The sequence below is a fragment of the Piliocolobus tephrosceles genome, chromosome 5 (assembly GCF_002776525.5).
Source record: "Piliocolobus tephrosceles isolate RC106 chromosome 5, ASM277652v3, whole genome shotgun sequence".
Lineage (NCBI taxonomy): Eukaryota > Metazoa > Chordata > Mammalia > Primates > Cercopithecidae > Piliocolobus > Piliocolobus tephrosceles.
In genome coordinates this window covers 151,373,011-151,394,167 of record NC_045438.1, presented here as the reverse complement: position 1 = coordinate 151,394,167, position 21,157 = coordinate 151,373,011, and the positions used below count along the sequence as shown (strand labels likewise).

At 40.9% G+C, this 21,157-nt stretch overlaps 1 protein-coding gene across 1 annotated transcript in view; it reads left to right on the top strand.

Annotated features, from left to right (window-relative positions):
* The first annotated feature begins 335 nt into the window (after window positions 1-335).
* STMND1 (stathmin domain containing 1) overlaps window positions 336-21,157 on the top strand; it is a 28,998-nt gene continuing 8,176 nt past the window's right edge. The window contains exons 1-3 of the mRNA XM_023209672.2: window positions 336-613; window positions 13,168-13,345; window positions 18,829-18,980. Coding sequence (XP_023065440.1) covers window positions 533-613; window positions 13,168-13,345; window positions 18,829-18,980 — 411 coding nt within the window. The 5' untranslated portion in view covers window positions 336-532. The remainder of the gene's footprint in view (window positions 614-13,167; window positions 13,346-18,828; window positions 18,981-21,157) is intronic.

The following is a 21,157-nucleotide window of genomic DNA, read 5'->3' as shown; positions in this document are numbered from 1 at the left end:
CTCGCGTTCCACACGATCGCCTTCTACACAGTTCAGACAGTGTCTAAAAACAAGGGTGTGGTCCAGGCACCAGGGGTAGGGGCGTGTCACACACACCGTGTTTTACAAAGAGGAAAAATAAGAGGTTCCCGCAAGATGCTTGCGACTCTGGTACTTTTCAAAGTAACGCAGCCAGGCAGCGGGCCTTCCCCTGGCCCCTCGCTCTGGTTAGGGCTGCCATTTGCATCCTAGCTGTGATTTAGACGCCTCCAACCTTCTAGTTTTCAGTTACCAGAGTCCCATCGCCGCCCAGGTCCCAGGTCTGCATGACGTAATTTATTGTGGCAACCATTCCTGGCAACTGCCCAGAAACCCAGTGCGTCGTGCCCGGGGTTTAAGCGCGGCAAGTGGGAGAGGCGCGTGGCGCCCAAGCGCAGGGGCAGGGGCGCAGGGCCCAGGAGCGCGGGACCACCGGTGCCTGAGCGCGGCAGGGAACGCTCGCGGCGGCGCACAGCAGCCAAGCCCGTGGAGGAGGAGCGCGCGCGCGCGCAGCATGGGCTGCGGACCTTCCCAACCTACTGAAGACCGGAGACGTGTCCCCGCGCCCAAGAAGGTTTGGAAAGAGGGATGCAAGGTAATAAATAAATAAATAAACAAACAGACAGACAGACATAAAGCCTTTTGCCTGGGAGGTCTCGCGATTCCCACGCTTGGGGGCGACAAGAATTGGCTGGAGCAGTGTGGGTCGAGGTCCACAGCTAGCCTAGTTAACAGGTGGGAGCAACTTTATTCTGCCGGTGTTTAACTGCTGTCTTAACCAGGACTAGACACATAGATGCATAAATATCAAAATATATCTATCTATATCGATAGAAAGTAGAGATACAGATACATGGCTATAGGATCAATTTTGAGAGCCTTTGGAGTTTAAAGAGATTGCGAAGGTGGTCACACCCCAGGGTAGAGGCACGGAATAACGGGATGAGCAGTGTGTTCTGCACAGATCGAGGGTTGACCGTGATTCTCGAGAGAAGGTTGGAGTCCCTAGGAACTGTCGTATATTATTGGCTTCTGGAAAATAGGCCCTTTGGTCGTTTCTTAAAGCTGGGAGAGATCTCAGAACCTATCTGGCTGCGTTCTCTCGATTCATAGATGAGGATCATGAGGCCCAGAGAGACAGGCGACTTGCCCAAGGCTGCACAGCTAATCTGGGGGCACAGCAAAGGTAGAATTTAGTTTTCAAGAGTTTCGTTCCAATACTCTTTTCCCTAATTCCTCAAAGTTGCATTCCCTGTAATTCTGGAGACATTATGGGGACTTTTTTCCAGAGGAAGACCTAAAGGGATGAGTTGGTTGAGGCGGAAATGAGATCCATGATTTCTTTGCATCCTTACCACCCTCCAGATTCCACAGACAGCACTAGCAACCCTCAAGGGTCCACTTCGGAGGGGTTACACCCAAAGATAAGGCTACCATATAATTTGTCATCAAAATCATGCTTTTAAGAGTGAAAGGGAACCCTATTAATACATTTTCCCAAAGACTCTGGCTGAAGCCTAGCAAACTGGGACTTATAGCTACCTTTCCGAAGGGTCATTTTTGGAGCTACTGTTCAAAGAGCACACACTTGGTCTCAGCAGGCACTGTGCAAGACACTATTAAGTGCCAGTTACAGCACCTACTTCATATAGGGCACATCTGTTGGGCTCTTGGAGTACATTTTGAAACAAGCAAACCAGAATCTAGTGAAAGCTGACTCCAGACTTAGTACCTGGTGCCCTGGGGAAAGCCTGTGCCCAAATGGCCACCCATCTTAACACTGTTTTCTGCTTTCCATCCTGAAACTGCCACTGTCTGTGTATAGGGACCCATTACTTTTTTTTTTTTTTTGAGATGGAGTCTTGCTCTGTCACCCAAGCTGGAGTGCAATGGCGCGATCTCAGCTCACTGCAACCTCCGCCTCCCGGGTTCAGGCAATTCTCCTCAGCCTCCTGAGTAGCTGGGATGACAGGTGTGCGCCACCATGCCCGGCTAATTTTTGTATTTTTTATTACAGACAGAGTTTCTCTATGTTGGTCAGGCTGGTCTTGAACTGCTGAGCTTGTGATCCACCCACCTCGGCCTCCCAAAGTGCTGAGGTTACACCTGTAACCCACCACACCCTACTGAGACCCATTACCTTTTATGGGGTCTTTCTGCCTCTCCTCCCAGGATCCTAACAAGTTTCTCCTCCACACTGCCACCTATCTTGGCAAGGGAAAAATTTCCCTTCGTGTGCAAAACCCTTTAGTTTATAGTCTATCCTGTCCCTCTAATGTCATCCTCTTCTCTTCTCTTCTGCCAGTGCCTGTCACTCATGGGCTCTTGGGTCTGCTAAACCAAATGACTCTCCAGGCTCAGTTCTTCCAGGCTTCTCACACCTCCATGCCTTTACCTGTGCCATTCCCTCTTCCTGGGATGCCCTCCCTGTTACCCTCTCCTATTGGCCTGGTGAACTCATGATCACTTTGGACTAATATGTAGAAATACTTTTTTCTCCCATTTTCTACAAATACATTAATGTCACTTAAAAGTGCTAATCCATTGTTCTTGTCCCCTTTTTCATACAAAAATCTTTCTTTTATTTTTTATTTATTTTGCTGGCCTTGTTATTATGCTTTAAACATACAGTACAACAACTATTTACATAGCATTAACATTGTTTTAGGTATTTATGAATAATCTACAGGTGATTTAAAGTATATGGAAGGATGTGCATGGATTATATGCAAATACTACACCATTTTCTATAAAGGACTTGAACATCCATGGGTTTTGGTATCCGAGGGAGGTCCTGGAACCAATCCCCTACTAATGCTGGGGATGACTGTACTTATTTAGTAGAGTTGTTGTGAGGGTTAAATAAACTCAATATACATAAAGTGCTCATACTAACGCTGACTTGGAATAAGTGCATGATATAAGTTATTTCAATTATTATTATAAAATAAAATCCTGGTCAGATGCGGTGGCTCACGCTTGTAATCCCAGCACTTTGGGAGGCTGAGGCGGGTGGATCACCTGAGGTCAGGAGTTCCAGACCAGCCTGACCAACATGGAGAAACCCCGTCTCCACTAAAAATACAAAATTAGCCAGGCGTGATGGCACATGCTTGTAATCCCAGCTATTCCGGGGGCTGAGGCAGGAGAATAGCTTGAACCCGGGAGGCGGAGATTGCAGGGTGAGCTGAGATCATGCCACTGCACTCCAGCCTGGGCAACAAGAGCAAAACTCCATCTCAAAAGATAAAAAATATAAAATGAAATGAAATGAAATGAAATGAAATGAAATAAAACCTAAATCCTTACTTAGCGTGCTGTCTTGGCCCATCTTGGAGCTGACTTCTGCTAACTCCTCCAGTCTTGTCTCTCCCCACACTCACACCATAGACAAACCTTAGGACTTGTTTCCCAGGCCCATTCTGTCCCTAGCTCCATGCCTTTGCACCTACTGTTTTCTCTCCTTCCAGACTTTTCCTTCTCCCTTTCCTGGGTCACATGATAAATGTGTACCCATTTTACAAGACACTCAAAGTCACTCCTCCTGAAGCTCTTCATGACCTCCCATCCCCAACCTCTGCCACCATGCTGGTAGGGTTGATCTTATACCTTCTACTATCATATTTCAAAACATTTTATTATATTTATTTGCTTCCATATTTGCCTTTCATCCTGTGCAGTTACCTCCTCGAGGACAGGCATTGTTTTTTAATCTTTGTATCTCCAATTCTTACTACATTGCCTGATACTGACCAGGCACTAATGAATCTTTCTTGAGCGAATGCATGTCCCTTCTGCTTCCAAGATTCCTTAATGTCTTCTTGTCTCCTAGTAGCATAACTGGACTAATGACAGTCTGCAAGGAGGAAATTCAATTTTAAAATAATCTGAAAATAGAATGAGAGTCGATTCATGCATATACCTTCTTTCCTAGCCCCAAGCACTTGACTTTGGAAATCTGATCTGGGAAAGGTATGATTATCATTAATTAAACTAAAAATAAATAAACTAAATCATTATTATCATTAAATAAACTAAAAAATAGTTATTGGAATGATAATAATTTCTTTCACAGCTTTCATAAATGCATAAGGCTTAGGGTTCAGTAGTTCAGCAGTATCTTTAAAATGAAATGAACATGTTTGCTTGCATGAAATATTTATGTTTCTTAGTAACACCACTTTAAATATTCTAAGTCAAATTTCTTGAAACCTATATATAGACTTCCCCTTCACTTTTACTTTAGTCTAAAGTGGTGAGTAGATACAGTAATAAAATAATGCATAATAATAAGAAAAAGCATGGAAAACTTCCTAGTTGGAGAAACGTTATTCATCTATAAGAATAACTCAAAATTCCTTGCCTGTTATAAAAGAGGAGAGGCTGGATTGGAAGAGATGGTCTCCAAGGACCCTGCACAGTTTTTTCCAAATACGTGATAAGAAAATTCTAGTTGATTGTCAGTAAAGGGGAGTAAATTACTTCTTAAAATCCAACTTTTTAAGCAATCATATTTCTGAATGTTCTTCGTATAGTTGCTATTTAAAATTACATTTATTAGAGGTAAACTAGAAAAAAATCAAATTTTGAAGAAATTCTTCCTATATGTCTATAGACAAATATATTCACAAAATGCATCTGCCAATAATTTGACTTAAGAAAGTTTTAACTCCAGGGTGCCTTGACAAATTATTCCCTTCAAGCTGTTTGGTAAATATGTTTCCCAAAAGCTATAGAATAAATGTAGTACATCCATACCAAAAAACAAATAAACAAAAACACACAACAAACAAACAAACAAAAAACACCTGTCCATAGTTAAAGCAATACCTTATTTGGAATGCTGATGATTTCTGTGCATAGCTGTTAGCTTATAATTCACAACTTTTTACTTCTACCTAAAATTGATAAAAAATTTTATTCCCAAGACACTGAGGTATAAAATAAAGTTCATAAAATGTAGAAACACATTGAATCTGTACCCCCAAGGAAAAAATGGAGCATTCCACTCACCATCCCATCCCCTCCCCAAGTATCATTACCTATATAATAATGCAGATACACTTCTTTTCTTTTTCTTCCTTCTTCCTTCTTTCTTCTTTCTTCTTCTTCTGAGACAGGGTCTCACTCTGTCACCCAAGTTAAAGTGCAGTGGTGCAATCACGGCTCTCTGCAGCCTCAGTCTCCCCTGGCTCAAGAGATCCTCTCACCTCAGCCTGCTGAGTAGCTGGGAATACAAGCATGAGCCACCACACCCGGCTAATTTTTGATGCTTTGTAGAGATGAGTCTCGCCATGTTGCCAAGGCTTAATGTAGGTATACTTCTTATTGGTGTGAAAATATAAATTCTTCATGTATGTGTAGAATACGAACACTGCTATATCTCTGAGAGGCATAGATCTAATTAACTTATAAATATGTCTGGTCTTTAAACTATGTCTGTTCTCAAGTCTACACTCATTATGAAATTGGGTTAAAATTTCCAGAATGTGTTACACATGGGTAAGATATTTGAAAGACATTCTGAGTTTTCAAAAGAGAAGAATCTTAAATTTCTGCTCTGGAAACTGAAGGCTGGTTTATGTTGTTTCATGATAAAAGACTGTGTTTTGTCTGCTACAATTTGGGTTTTGGTCACCAGCAGAGCTCAAAGGCAGACTATCTCTAAATAAGAACAGATGGGTAGAGATCCTTGCTAAGGCCTGGATTCCAAATCCAAGTAGTTATAGTAGCTTTGATAAAACAATTGTGAGGTCACTGAGGTTGTGGTATTTAAATCTATGCCAAGTTGTAATGTACAGAAAGTCTTTGTGAAAAGCCATCGTTTAGACTGAAAATATTCAGATTCGCTCTCAATTCCAATGTGGGCATTTTGCTACTGTTGTTGTTGTTGTTACTATTGTTAAATCATTAAAATTTTTCTATTTGGAAAAAGTCCAAGAGTCTTCCAAGAGTCTCCACTTGGAAATGTTAAATGACAAAATCAGACCCTGTTTGTAACTCAGTGCTTCTCTAGGATCAAAAAATGATGGATTTGCAAACCAAAATAAACTTGTGAAAATACTTGTCTTACTGTCACTGCAGATACTGGCTTTTAGTAGTTTATTTGGAAAGAAGGAAAACAGTGTTCAACATGACTTACATGATGTGCATCTTTACCTTTAGCATGAACTGTGAGCATCAGATAGGGTCTCCTTCCTTTTCTTTTCTTTTCTTTTTTTTATTTTTTTCGAGATGGAGATGGAGTCTCGCTGTGGCCCAGACTGGAGTGCAGTGGTGTAATCTTGGCTCACCACAACCTCCGCCTCTCGAGTTCAAGTGATTCTCCTGCCTCAACTTCCTGAGTGGCTGGGATTACAGGTGCCTACAGCCACACTCAGCTAATTTTTGTGTTTTTATTGGAGATGGGGTTTTGCCACGTTGGCCAGGCTAGTCTCGAACTCCTGACCTCAGGTGATCTGCCTGCCTCAGGCTCCCAATCTCCTTTTCTTTTGTTATATGTTTTACATACATATATAACATATGCACATATGTTACATGTAATATGGTGTATGTAAAGACTCCTTTCTTGGTTCTGCTTACTCTTCAGGGACAGGATGGGCAATAACTGTCCATGAAGAAGGACAGATAGACAGAGACAGAGAAAAGCACATCGTTGCTTTTAGGCTTTCTCCTTGTGCCAATTCCGATTTCATGTCCACAGAGTTTTTGATTACTTTCTTGTTTCTTTGGTTGGTTTTTCATTATTTCCTATGTAGCACTGAGACACAGAAATAATTAACCCTCAACACAAGGAACTGATATTGGTTTAGCTGTTTAAACACAGTGGTAAGGAGCTATGTTAAGTCCCGCTACAAGCATGCAAGAATCCCTAACTGAATTATGAAAACCTGATGGTGACAGACACCACCATAACCTAGCCACTGAGATTTCTACTTAGCCTCTGAGGAACTTAAAACGTTAGAGTAATTCCAGAAAGTGGTTAAACATGCTTGTATATTTTTTAAAAATTTGTATGACTTTTACTGTGAAAGTACCAAAAGTTTCATGACAAGGCCTTATTTTTAATTCATTTTTCTTTTTTTTTTTTTTGAGACAGAGTCTCGCTCTGTCACCTAGGCTGGAGTGCAGTGGCACGATCCTGGCTCACTGCAAGCTCCGTCTCCCGGGTTTACGCCATTCTTCTGCCTCAGCCTCCTGAGTAGCTGGGACTACAGGCGCCGGCCACCTCGCCTGGCTAGTTTTTTTTTTTTTTGTATTTTTTAGTAGAGACGGGGTTTCACCGTGTTAGCCAGGATGGTCTCGATCTCCTGACCTCGTGATCCGCCCATCTCGGCCTCCCAAAGTGCTGGGATTACAGGTTTGAGCCACCACGCCCGGCCTTAATTCATTTTTCTTAAAGAAAATGTTTCCTGCCGAGAGTCATAATTTTAGAGCCAGAGGACCTCCCATCTTCAAACTGAAGCTCTCAGAGGTTGCTTCTCACAGTGCACTTTCTAATATTTCTGGACCCACTTCTTCCCCCATTTTCACTGTTACCATCTTTGTTCATGTTTAATCACTTCTCACCTTGACAACTGCAATAATTGCAACTGATCACCCTGTTCTGTTCCTTCCATCCACTCCTGTCACTTGCATGAACCCAAGAGTGATTTTTTTCTAGAAAACCCTCCTGATGATTTTCCTTTATTTCCATGGATAAAAATCCTACACAGGATTCCTGCTGCATTCAAAATGGAATCAATCTCCTTTGCTTGTCACAAAATACTTCACTTTTTCACCTCAGCACCTTCCACTGTCTACCCCAATCTGTTTCTGCTACACTGGAGGAATTCATATTCCTGGACACACGATATGGTTTCATTTCCCTGTTTTGTGTATGCTTTTCCCTCTGCCTAGAATGTCCTTTTCTCCTTGTCCACTGGAAGCTCATTTATCAAGAACCAATTCAGGCATTTTCTCTTCTTTCATACCTTTTGCTCCCTCAAACAAGATACAAACTTTTATCACAGTACAGCAAGGCTTTGCTGCAGAGATTGGGAGGTTGGGCACAGCGTCAGGTTCCTGTAGTCCTAGCTACTGGAGAGACTAAGGCAGGAGGATTGCTTGAATCCATGCCCTTTGATTGTGCCTGTGAATAGCCACTGCACCCCAGCCTGGGCAACATATGCAGACCCTGCCTCTAAAAAAAAAGGGTAGGAAGTGGAGGGCAGAGTCCTGAGGTCCTTCAAAGACTGGGCAGGAAAGAAAAGCGCCCCTTGGGCCAAAAGGTAAAATCAGTAGACATCAAAGGAGTCCGGTCACGGTGGCTCATGCCTGTAATCCCAGCACTTTGAGAGGCCGAGGTGGGCGGATCACGAGGTCAGGAATTCGAGACCAGCCTGACCAACATGGTGAAACCCTGTCTCTACTAAAAATACAAAAATTACCCGGGCGTGGTTGTGCACGCCTGTAATCCCAGTTACTCGGAAGGCTGAGGCAGGAGAATCACTTGAACCCAAGAGGCAGAGGTTGCAGTGAGCCAAGATCACACCACTGCACTGCACGAGATCACACCACTGTTCTGGGTGACAGAACAAGACGCTGTCTCAAAAAAAAAAAAAAAAAAAAAGAGGCCGGGCGCGGTGGCTCAAGCCTGTAATCCCAGCACTTTGGGAGGCCGAGACGGGCGGATCACGAGGTCAGGAGATCGAGACCATCCTGGCTAACACTGTGAAACCCCGTCTCTACTAAAAAATACAAAAAACTAGCCGGGCGAGGTGGCGGCGCCTGTAGTCCCAGCTACTCGGGAGGCTGAGGCCGGAGAATGGCGTAAACCCGGGAGGCAGAGCTTGCAGTGAGCTGAGATCCGGCCACTGCACTCCAGCCCGGGCGACGGAGCGAGACTCCGTCTCAAAAAAAAAAAAAAACAAAACAAAACAAAAAACAAAAAAGAAAAGAAAAAAAAAAGAAATTAAAAGACTCCTGGGAAGACATTACCGAGTGGAAGATGCATGTGTTCTTTGTGTTCTTATCGCTTCTGGAGACACTGAGGAGACTTCCTCTGGTATGTGTGTCTTAGATGGAGAAGACGTTGATAACATCCATTGAAATGAGAAGTGGGAAACTTGCAATGAAAGAAGGCCAGCACCTGGAGAGAGAAGACATGGCAGTCAAGGGAGATACGATAAAAGTCTTTCTGAACACATTGACATTTAAAATTTACTTACTCTAAAAATAAATGACTGTTCTTTAAATTGAATTAATTCAGCTTTGTGAAAAACCCATTACATTGTTCTTATTTTGCTGTGGAACTGTGAAAAGTATAACATGGACCAGCATTTTGTCATCAATGATTTTTACTAAATCACCGAGAGACCATTTTTATGCTTTGTTTTGACCTATTTACAAGCAATGGAACTGTGGTTTGAAGAAACAGACACCCTTGAAAGGAGAAGGTGGGATTATAAATTAGTGCAGTATTGATGGAGAACCTTCTGGAAACACATATTAATATAAAATGTGCATATCCTTAGACCCAGCATATCCACATCCAGGAATTTATTCTCATGGAATGATTGGATGGGTTCATGGGTTCACAGTGATGTATATTCACATATATTATTCCAACACAGTTTATATTATTGAAAAGTTAGAAACACCTAGATGTCCTTCAGTAGGACTTAGCTAAATACATTGTGGCATAGTTACATAAGGAGCTCCAATGCCATCGTCAGATAAGTAGCTACTCCTTATCACTAAATAGAATGAGGTAGGCCTATGTATGCTGATATAGGTAAATGTTTCTTATATATTGTTAAGCAGGTTACAGAAATATAATATCGTTTAATATATAATTCTTTCCATTTTATTTTTAAAACAGCTGTATTAAAATACAATTCACATGATTCACCTACTCTCTTAGTCTGTTTGTGCTGCTATAACAGAATACCATGGACTGGGTAAATTATAAAAAACATAAATTTCTTTTTATAGGAAGTCCAAGATCAAGGCAATGGAAGGTTTGATTATCTGGTGAGGGCTGCCCTTCTGTGTCCTCACATGGCAGAAAAGCAGAGCAAGTTAACTGAATCTGTGTGAAGTTTCTCTTTATAACACCTTAATCCCATTAATGAGGGAGGATCCCGCATGGCCTAATCAGCTCTTGAAGGTCCCACCTCTTAATATTATCACATTGGTAACACCTGAATTTGAAAGGGACACATTCAAACCATAGCATCCATTTAAAATGTACAATTAACAGCCATTACCACAATCTAATTTTAGAACATTTTGCCCTCTGCAAAGAAATGACTACCCATTAATAGTCAATCCTCATTCCCCCCACCAGGTAATCAATAAATCTATTTTCTGTTTCTATAAATTTGCCTATTCTCAATATGAATGGCCTTTGTGATTGGCTTTTTTCACTTAGCATAATATTTCCAAGTATCATCTATGTTGAAACATATGTCAGTGTTTAATTTCTTTTTCTTGTCAAATAATATTCCTTTGGCTGACTGTACTGCATTTTATTTATACATTCATCAGCTGATGGATACTTGGGTTGTTTCCACTTTGGGGGTATTATAAATAATAATTGTGAATATTTGTGTGCAAGTTTTTGCAAGAACAGATGTTTTTATTTTGCTTGGGGACATACTTAGGGGTGAAATTTCTGGGTTACATGGTAACTCTATGTTTCACTTTTTGAAGAGCTCTCAAAGTGTTTTCTAAAGGGCTGCACCATTTCACATTTGCCCAGCAAGATATGAGGGTTCCAATTTCCCCACATCCTCACCAACACTTGTTGTTATGTGTCATTTTCATTATAGTTATCCTAGGGGATATGAAGTGGTACCTCACTGTGGTTTTGATTTGCATTCCCCTACTGATTAATAATATTGAACATATTCTCGTGTGCTTATTGGCCAGTTCCAATGTATTTTTAAAGGTTATGTGAGCAAATACATCTGGGCAATGATATACTAAAATGTTAGTAGTGCTTCTCTCTAGAAGATATTATTTCTTATTTTCTACTGTGTTTCTCTGTCAATCAAGGTTCTACCAGAGGGAAAGAACCAGTAGGATGGACAGATAGATAGACAGGTAGATAGGTAAATTGTAAGGAACTGGCTGATACAGTCATGAAGGCTGGCTAGGAAAATCAAAATCTATAGGATAGGGCAGGCAGTCGAAAAGAACAGTCTGAGGCCGGGCGCGGTGGCTCAAGCCTGTAATCCCAGCACTTTGGGAGGCCGAGACGGGCGGATCACGAGGTCAGGAGATTGAGACCATCCTGGCTAACAAGGTGAAACCCCGTCTCTACTAAAAAATACAAAAAACTAGCCGGGCGAGGTGGCGGGCGCCTGTAGTCCCAGCTACTCAGGAGGCTGAGGCAGGAGAATGGCGTGAACCTGGGAGGCGGAGCTTGCAGTGAGCTGAGATCTGGCCACTGCACTCCAGCCCGGGCGACAGAGCGAGACTCCGTCTCAAAAAAAAAAAAAAAAGAAAAGAACAGTCTGAAGTTGAAGCTACATTTCACAGGCAGATTTCCTCTTCCTCAGGAAGACCTTAGTTCTACTCTTGAAGCCTTTCAGTTGACTGGATGAGACCTACCCAGATTATCAAGGGTAATCTCCTTTACTTAAAGTCAATTGATTACATATATTAACCACATCTACAAACTACATTTACAGTACCACTAAGATTTGTGTTTGACAGAATAACTGGCTACTATAGCCTAGCCCAGTTGACACATAAAACTAACCATTGCAATTCTCTTTTATATTATTTAATTATTTTTTACAATAAGTCTAAGTCGGCATCACTTTTTTTTTTTTTTTTTTTTTTTTTTTGCGATGGGGTTTCCCCATCTCGCCCAGGCTAGTCTCGAATTCCTGGACTCCAGTGATCCTCCCTCCCCCACCTCCCAAAGTGCTGGGGTTACAGGCATGAGCCACCACATCCAGTCTGTATTACTTTTTTAATCAGCAAAAACAATATTGCTTCATTATTATAAATTGTTTTAATACCGTAGTACCTCTACTCTCACACTCAAGGCTGAACTTGTCTATCTTGGTATCCTCCATAATGCTCAGCATAGTAGCTTTTACCTGGTAGATGCCTATTAGATACTATATTCATTTTCTATTGCTGCTATAGCCAATTCACACAAGTTTAGTGGCTTAAAACAGTAGTTGCCAACCTTTTTGACACCAGGGACCAGTTTTGTGGAAGACAGTTTTTCCATGGACTAGGGTTGGGGGAATGGTTTCAGGATGACTCAACAGCATTACATCTATTGTATACTTTATTTCTATTATTATTACATTGTAATATATAATATAATGAAATAATTATACAACTCACCATAATGTAGAATTAGCGGGAGCCTTGAGCTTGTCTTCCTGCAACTAGACAGTCCCATCTGGGGGTAACGGAAAACAGTGACAGATTAAAAGGCATTAGATTCTTTTTTTTTTTTTTTTGAGACAGAGTTTCACTCTTGTGGCCCAAATTGGAGTGCAGTGGTGCGATCTCGGCTCACTGCAAATTTCGCCTCCTGGGTTCAAGCAATTCTCCTGCCTAAGCCTCCCTAGTAGCTCAGATTACAGGCGCCCACCACCGTGCCTGGCTAAGTTTTTGTATTTTTAGTAGAGAAAGGATTTCACCATGTTGGGCAGGCTGGTCTCAAACTCCTGACCTCAGGTGATCTGCCCGCCTCAGCCTCGCAAGGTGCTGGGATAACAGGCATGAGCCACTACTCCCGGCCTCATTAGATTCTTAAAAGGAGTACGCAACCTAGATCCCTCACATGTGCAGTTCACAATAGAGTTTGTGCTCCTATGAGAATCTAATGCCACTGCTGATCTGACAGAGGCAGAGCTCTGGGGTAATGTGAGTGATGGGGAGCAGCTGCAAATAAAGATGAAGCTTCGTTGGCTAGCCTGCTCCTCACCTCCCACTGTGCAGCCCGGTTCCTAACAGGCCACGGACTAGTACTGGTATGTGGCCTGGGGGGTTGGGGACCCCTGATCTATGGCTTTCTGGGTACTATACAGCCCACCACAGACACTAGCTGGCTAAATATTCGCAAAGCAGACCCTGCAACATTGTTTTTATTTACCAAGAAATCTTGATTCTAACAAAGCTGTTCCCTTTTCACAGGCTGATGTCGGTGTGCCTCATAGTGGGGAAAACTGCAGCCCCCAGATGGAAGCTGCTCTGACCAAGAATACTGTGGACCCTGCAGAAGGCCTGGAACAAGTCCAGATGGGAAGCTTACCTGGAACCATTTCAGAAAAGTCTCCATCTCCTAGTGAAAGAAACAGACAAGGAAATTCAGGTAACCTCCCTCTGCCCCCATTCACATAGACCTTCACAAAATACTGTTTCTCTAAATACGTTTACAAGGTTTACTTAGTGGTCCTTTCATCATTGCTTTCTGGGCCATGAAGTATGTTAAATGGCAATGTTTTTATCTCTGAAACATTAGAATTTAGCCTTAGGCCTTCATTACGTGAGTCAAGCATGCTAAACATTAATCTTCTTGTCGATGAAGTAATTAAGACCATCTTTTAAAAATAAATAAATAAATAAACTAAGAGACTTTATTGGGAGTTAAGGCCAGACTTTAGGAATGGGACTTGCACAGTTCCAAGGAATTTAAACTCCCACGATGATAATATCTTTCCAAGGAAATGTTCTACATTTACACAAATAAATAAAATCTACAATAAACTGTTTTCCCTGTCTTTCCCCATCCAAAGCATCAGCAAATATACAACAAAGGAATCTTTCAGAAATGTGAACGAGGTAGTTATGACTGACTTGTGCTATTTAGAAACTATTTGTGGGTTTTCCTATGGTGCGTTTTCCCTCAACTTGAATTACTGCCTGGTGTCGATTTAAGTCATCTTATTTATATTCGGTCAGCCTTTGAAACATATTGAACTTCACAGCCCTCAAGGAAAAGTACTCTTTTTATTTCGGGGGGGAAGACTTTTGCTCCCCACCACTGTTATTTCTTCTCTAGGTACAAGTTGGGATTGGAAAACAGATGGGTTCATACATGCAATTCTATTTCTTGAACTTTCCTGGCACACTCAGGTTATCACAGATTTTCTATTCACCCTCCCCTTGCTGTTCTGATGTAGTCAGCGTGACCTCTTAGAATGACTAGGAGGTTGAGGAATGCAGCACAGGAATGGCCTCTTCCTCCCTTCTATATGTTAGGTTGACAAATACATCTTTTTTCTTTCCAATAATTTTGTTGATGCAACTTCCCTCTAGACAGCAACGTGAATGCTAAATATCAATGTTGGTCACAGACTGCAGGGTGTCAGGCAGACAGGGACCTGGTGACCCAGGACAGTCAGTGCTGCCAGGTGTACGTACAATGTTAAAGAGGGTGACAGGTAAGCAGAAACGTGTTGAGAGAGAACAGCTAGGGAGGAAGTCAGCCACCAAAGCAGATGTTTCTAAAATGCAACATCAAGGAGTCCTCTGGAAGCATCTTACCACAGAGTGAGTAGGACCTAATACCCTGAACTTTCTATTTGTCCTCTGCCCAGTTTCCACTCTCTGTCTTAGCCCTTGGCATCCTCCTTTTTGTGTCTCTGCTCTTCAAATCTGCAGAGTATACTTCTTTTTTTGAGACAGAGTCTTGCTCTGTCACCCAGGCTGGAGTGCAGTGGTGCAATCTCGGCTCTCTGCAACTTCCTCCTCCCAGGTTCAAGCAGTACTCCTGCCTCAGCCTTCTGAATAGCTGGGATTACAGGCATGCGCCATCACGCCTGGCTAATTTTTGTATTTTTAGTAGAGACGGGGTTTCACCATGTTGGCCAGGCTGGTCTCGTACTCCTGACCTCAAGTGATACACACCCACCCAGCCTCCCAAAGTGTTGGGATTACAGGTACGAGCCACTGCACCTGGCCCTGCAGAGTATATTTCTTAAGACCATCAAGTTTAACACTAACATTCCCCAAGTGTTTCCTTTTTTAAAATATTTATTTCATATAATTTCAGAGTCAAGAAAAGGTGCAAAAAACAAAGAACACCTATATTCTTTCACTAAGATTCCCCAAATGTTAACCTTCTGCCACATTGCATTATCATATCCCCCCTTATACAAGTAGATTTTTTTCTGTTAATAAGTTACAGACATAATGGCACTTTGCTTTCACATACTCCACTGTGTATTTCCTAAAAACAAGGACACTCTTTGCATAATCTCTGTACAAGGATCAAAATTGGGAAATTACCCTTTTTTTTTTTTTTTTTTTTTTTAGAGACAGAGTTTTGCTCTTGTTGCCCAGGCTGGAGTGCAATGACGCAATCTCAGCTCACTGCAACCTCCGCCTCCCAGGTTCAAGCGATTCTCCTGCCTCAGCCTCTGGAGTAGCTGAGATTACAGGCGCCCGCCACCATGCCTGGCTAATTTTTGTATTTTTAGTAGAGACGAGGTTTCATCAGATTGGTCAGTCTGGTCTCAAACTCCTCACCTCAGGTGATCTGCACACTTCGGCCTCTCCGAGTGCTGGGATTACAGGCACGAGCCACCACGCCCAGCCAGGAAATTACCTTTGATGTAGTACAGTTATCTCATCTATAGATCATATTCAAATTTGGTCAATTGTCTCACAACTATTCTTTATAAATGAATTTCTGATGCAGGATCTATCTAATCCAGGATCACATTTTTAATTTAGTCATCTGTGGTCTTTAGTCTTCTTTAATCTGAACAGCTCCTCAGTTTTTCTTAGTCTTTTATGAACTTGATATATTTGAAAAGTATAAAACATTTATTTTGCAGAATGTTTATCAATTTGGGTTTGTTTGAGCTTTCCTCCTGATTGGATTTGGGTTACACGTTTTTTTTTGTTTGTTTTTTTTTTTTGGAGACAGAGTCTCGTTCTGTCACCCAGGCTGGAGTGCAGTGGCGCAATCTCAGCTCACTGCAACCTCCACCTCCCAGATTCAAGCAATTCTGTCTGCCTCAGCCTATCGACTAGCTGGGATTACAGGTGCCCGCCACCACACTCGGGTTTTTTGTTTGTTTGTTTGTTTGTTTGTTTGTTTTTAGTAGAGACGGGGTTTCACCATGTTAGCCAGGCTGATCTTGAACTCCTAACCTCTAGTGATCCACCTGCCTTGGCCTCCCAAAGTGCTGGGATTACAGGCATGAGCCAGGGTTACACAATTTTAGCAAGAATACCAAAAATGATATTGTGTCTTTCTTAATACATAAAATTAGGAGGTACATTATATCTATATTCAACTCATTATGTTTATGGGGGGTTTTGTTTTACAAAAGTCATTTTTAATCTAGTAACTTTTATAAATGTTTAAAATTCAATTTGGATTTTGAGTCACAGTTAGAAAGCCTTTCCCTACACCAAGGTTAAAGATAAATTCACCCGTGTTTTCTTGTATAATTTCACTTTTTACACTTATGCTTATGAAGAGTTTCCAGTGACATCAGAAAATGCTCATATAAATATTAGCTAGATAACAAATGAAACTGTATGTTCAGTATGATGTCGAACTTATAAAAATAAAATTTTGTATATTAACAATGGTAATCTCTGGCTGGTGAAAGCATGGGCATTTTTTTAATCTTTTACTAGTTTCTGTATTTTCTAAGTTTACTACAGTAACTATTACTTTTATAATCAAAAGAAGCACAACATGGTTTTTAAACAATCTCCAATATTCTCCAATGTCCCAAGAAAGCATGAAAATTGTTGAAATGACTGACATATTCCAGGAATCTCTGTGTAAGTTAGTTGCTGTAAATATCCAGTCAAATACTTTAGAGAACTCCAAAAAGAACGGATCGCAATTGTTACAGTGATTTTATTACGTTAGCAACAGATGTCAAACATGACATTCCTTTTAGAAACATCCTGGGAGAGAAATGAACCACTGACAGTGGAGCTGCTTACATGACGTATTTGGGAGAACACTGGGACAGTTGAGAGAGTGAGGGTTGGAGCCAAGCAGACTTAGATTTAGCCCTGCATAACACACATGCTACGTGTGTCACCGTGGTAAGTTAATTAGCTTCTCTCACATCAGTGTTTATTTCTAAAATAGGGATAATAATAGCACTCTGAGTTGATGTTTGCATTTGATGTCATACAGTGTGTCAAGTACTTAGTGTAGTGTGGGTGCCTAAGTGCTCGGTAAATGATCATTATTATTATTATGACCCTTCCAAACAAGGCCACCTTCTAACCAAAAAAATCATTCCAATTCCTTGAAGGGGATTCACTTCTGACCTTTTCATTGAAATCTTCTCCATTGTTTCAAGTTTCTAGTTGAACTCCCCGTCTGACGTGTTTTACTACCCCATGCCAAAATCTGTACAGAGCACTTTAAAATCAGAAGCGGCTCTATTTCAAACACTTGCAAGAGTAGAAAAAACAGCACTAGACAGATATTGATAGGAGGAAAACTGTTGGAGTTACTTGCAGTGGCCAATCCTAGAAATCTCTTATACCGGAGAAGTTAATATGTTGAAGTGAGAGACATTTGATTAGTGTGTGTGAGTGTGTGTGTGTGTGTGTGTGTCTTCTACCATCCCAGCACAAATTCATGAGAGGTCTCACTGGTAACCACTGAGATTAGAAATTTTCACCGGGCAAGGTGGCTCATGCCTGTAATCCCAGCTCTTCAGGTGGCCAAGGTGGGCAGACCACCTGAGGTCAGGAGTTTGAGACCAGCCTGTCCAACATGGTGAAATCCCATCTCTACTAAAAATACAAAAATTAGGCATGGTGGCACACACCTGTAGTCCCAGCTGCTTGGGAGGCTGAGGCAAGAGAATCCTTGAACCCAGGAGGAGGAGGTTGCAGTAAGCTGAGATCTCGCCATAGCACTCCAGCCTGAGTGACAAGAGTGAAACTTAATCTCAAAAAAAAAAAAAAGAAAGAAAGAATTTTTTATGGGAAGATGCCATCTACTAAATGGAATGGACTTGGTTACATCAGGACTTCCTGATGATGACAGCGTAGAAGATAGCTTACTTCTCAGGACTTCCTATTGCACTGTTACAGACAGGAAAAGCAAAAGTGTCTTTGGCCCAACAGGCCAGCGCCGTTTGTTTTATAATGTGATGGCATAACCATGGCTGCTTATTTGCTTATTTATGTAATTGGATGATTTGTGATGGGGGAGCCTCTCTCATTAGTGCAGCTTATAAAGACTCCCCTATAAACTGTTTCAGTGCTCATTTTTAGAATCATGAATAAAAATTTAGCTAATATCACTCTAACTCCAATTCTGATTTGGTTCAAAGACTCTTTTCAAAAAGGCACACTTTTACTTATGTAGACTTAGCAGATGGCGTAATTATAAACTTAGGGTTGCAGAACTAGAAGTCTCTTGGCAACATCACGCTGTTTATCCTTTGTATACAAAGCATGGAAACCAAACCACAACTCAAAGAATCACCAAAAGAATATCTGATTCTTAGCTGTGGTTTAGCTTCATAATTACTCGAGCAAACCAACGTCGTCGTACCCAAGTGTATAAGTGTTGTCACCACAAAAAGGCAGTCCACAGCAGCACACAGAAAGGCTTTTTGTTATCTTAATATGTGATCTGCTAAGTAAACAGTATATTATGTTGATGTGTATCCTCTGTAAGAACATGAAGAATTTGAACTTCAAAGGATTACAAAGACTTATAATAGAAATATATTAAGTGTTGATGCTAAGATCTAATTAAGTAGCATGGTTTGTAAGGCATCCATTTAGCATTTGATTGAAAAAACCTTGATTCTTAAATTTTGCTTTCTTTTTTCTTTTCCCCTTTTTTGGAAGATCTAGTGACCAATGGATTAATCAATAAACCTCAACCCCTAGACAGTCGAGAGCGACAGAAGTCATCAGATATCCTGGAGGAACTAATTGTTCAAGGAATTATACAAAGCCACAGCAAAGTATTTAGAAATGGAGAATCATATGATGTCATGGCAAGTAATTTTGTAATTAACATTAGCTTATAGTTAAAATTAGCAATAGAATATGATGGATCATGAGTCATTATTTCCAGCATATGCAAGTTATAATACAGATAACAGCATTTATTTAAGTCCCTTAAATTCCCCCCACACCTCCACATACCATCTCATATGGTTTGGTTCTGTGCTCCCACTCAAATCTCACCTTGAATTGTAATCCTCAGGTGTCAAGGGTGGAACCAGGTGGAGGTAATTGAATCATGCAAGTGGTTTCCCCATGCTGTTCTCATGATAGTGAGTGAGTCCCACGAAATCTGATGGTTTTATAAATGTCTGGCATTTCCCCTGCTTGCACTCTCCTACCGCCTTCTGAAAAGGTTCCTTCCACCATGATTGTAAGTTTCCTGAGGCCTTCCCAGCCATGTAAAACTGTGAATCAATTAAACCTCTTTTCTTTATAAAGTTATTATAAATAAATGTAATTTATAAAGAAAAATACCCAGTCTCAGGTATTTCCTTATAGCAATGTGAGAACAGACTAATACACCATCCTTCTTTGTGGACTCAGGAATTGCTCCAATTATCAATGATTAATTGATCCAGTAAAACATATATTGGGTTTTACTAAATTTGAGAAACAATAGGCCCCACTGAATAACATACTTTCATTCTTTCAACAGTTTTTCTTGAGCACTACCTATGTAATAGGCATTGTGCGGGCATTAGAAATGTAAAACTGAATCTGATTTATTCAGTAAGAAAATAGGCCCGACAAGTGTTTGAGGTGATGGATATGCTAATTACCCTGACTTCATCATTACACATGTATCAAAACATCATACTGTACCCTATAAATATATACAATTCCATGTCCATTAAAAATAAAGTAAAACTTTAAAAGAGAAAATAAATAGGCCTAAATGCCAAAGCTAAAACAAATATGGCTATACATTTATCCATATGCACACCCCAAAATCAAACATGAAGAATTAAATAGAATTCTAGAAATTACTGTACTATTATTTTTCTTTGTTAATTTATCCTGATTAATCTGTCATAGTTTTTCCTCAGCATGAATAATATTTTTACTCTGATTTTAACTAGCTTGGTTAAAGTCTAGAGTTCTAAATTTTTGTTTTTTTTGTGAGATGGAGTCTTGCTTTGTCGCCCAGGCTAGATTACAGTGGTGCGATCTTGGCTCACTGCAACCTCTGCCTACTGGGTTCAAGCGATTCTTCTTCCTCAGCCTCCCTGGAAGCTGGGATTACAGGTGCCCGCCACCATGCCTGACTAATTTTTGTATTTTTAGTAGAGATGGAGTTTCACCATCTTGGCCAGGCTGGTCTTGAACTCCTGACATCGTGATTCGCCCACCTCGGCCTCCCAAAGTGCTGAGATTACAGGTGTGAGCCATTGTGCCCTGCCCTGACTGAGTTCTAAATTGTTAAATAAATTATGTGGAAGCCTGTGAAGAAGATAGCAGACTTAGTTGTTGCTGTTATTTTGTTTTGTTTTCTTGTTTGTTTGGGTTTTTTTTTTTTTTTAAGCCAATGCTCCCAGGCACTCCCAGTAGTCCTTGAAGTACAGGCAGAAGAGAGAAAGTGAAAAAAAAAAAAAAAGAAAGAACAGTGAAAAGAAGCCAGAGAAAGAAAGGAAAAGAAAAGAAAAGAAGTCAGAGAAAAAATGAATGAAAAAGAAAAGAAAGGAATGGAAATGGTGGAAATAGAGACTGGAAATTGCCCAAAGGCTACTTAATGGTTGTCTATCCCTGTGTTGTAGGGAAAACAGTCCATTAGGAATTAAAAACTCATTATTTCAATCAACTTTGCCACCTAGACTGAGTTATTTAGTGTTTGAAGAAAGTTAATTTCCTTCTTTGTGTATGGGGAATGTTGAGAACTCATGAATAAAAGCCAAAGTGGCATTTTCTTTTGAAAAAGGAAAATAAATCCTGCAGAAAGTATTTGGGAGAAAGGAAAGGAGATTGCCAAACCTCGTGAATAACATTATCAGGCTGCCAATAATAAGAGGATGTCGGGGGGTGGGGAGAGGGCGGAAAGGAAGGTAAAAATGGATTATATAATGGAAAAGATAATGCCAACATAATGACAATTTACATTTGCACAACGCTCTCATGATACAAGGCATTTTAAAGTGCCTTATCTTATTTGAAAGTACTAGAAGAAGGA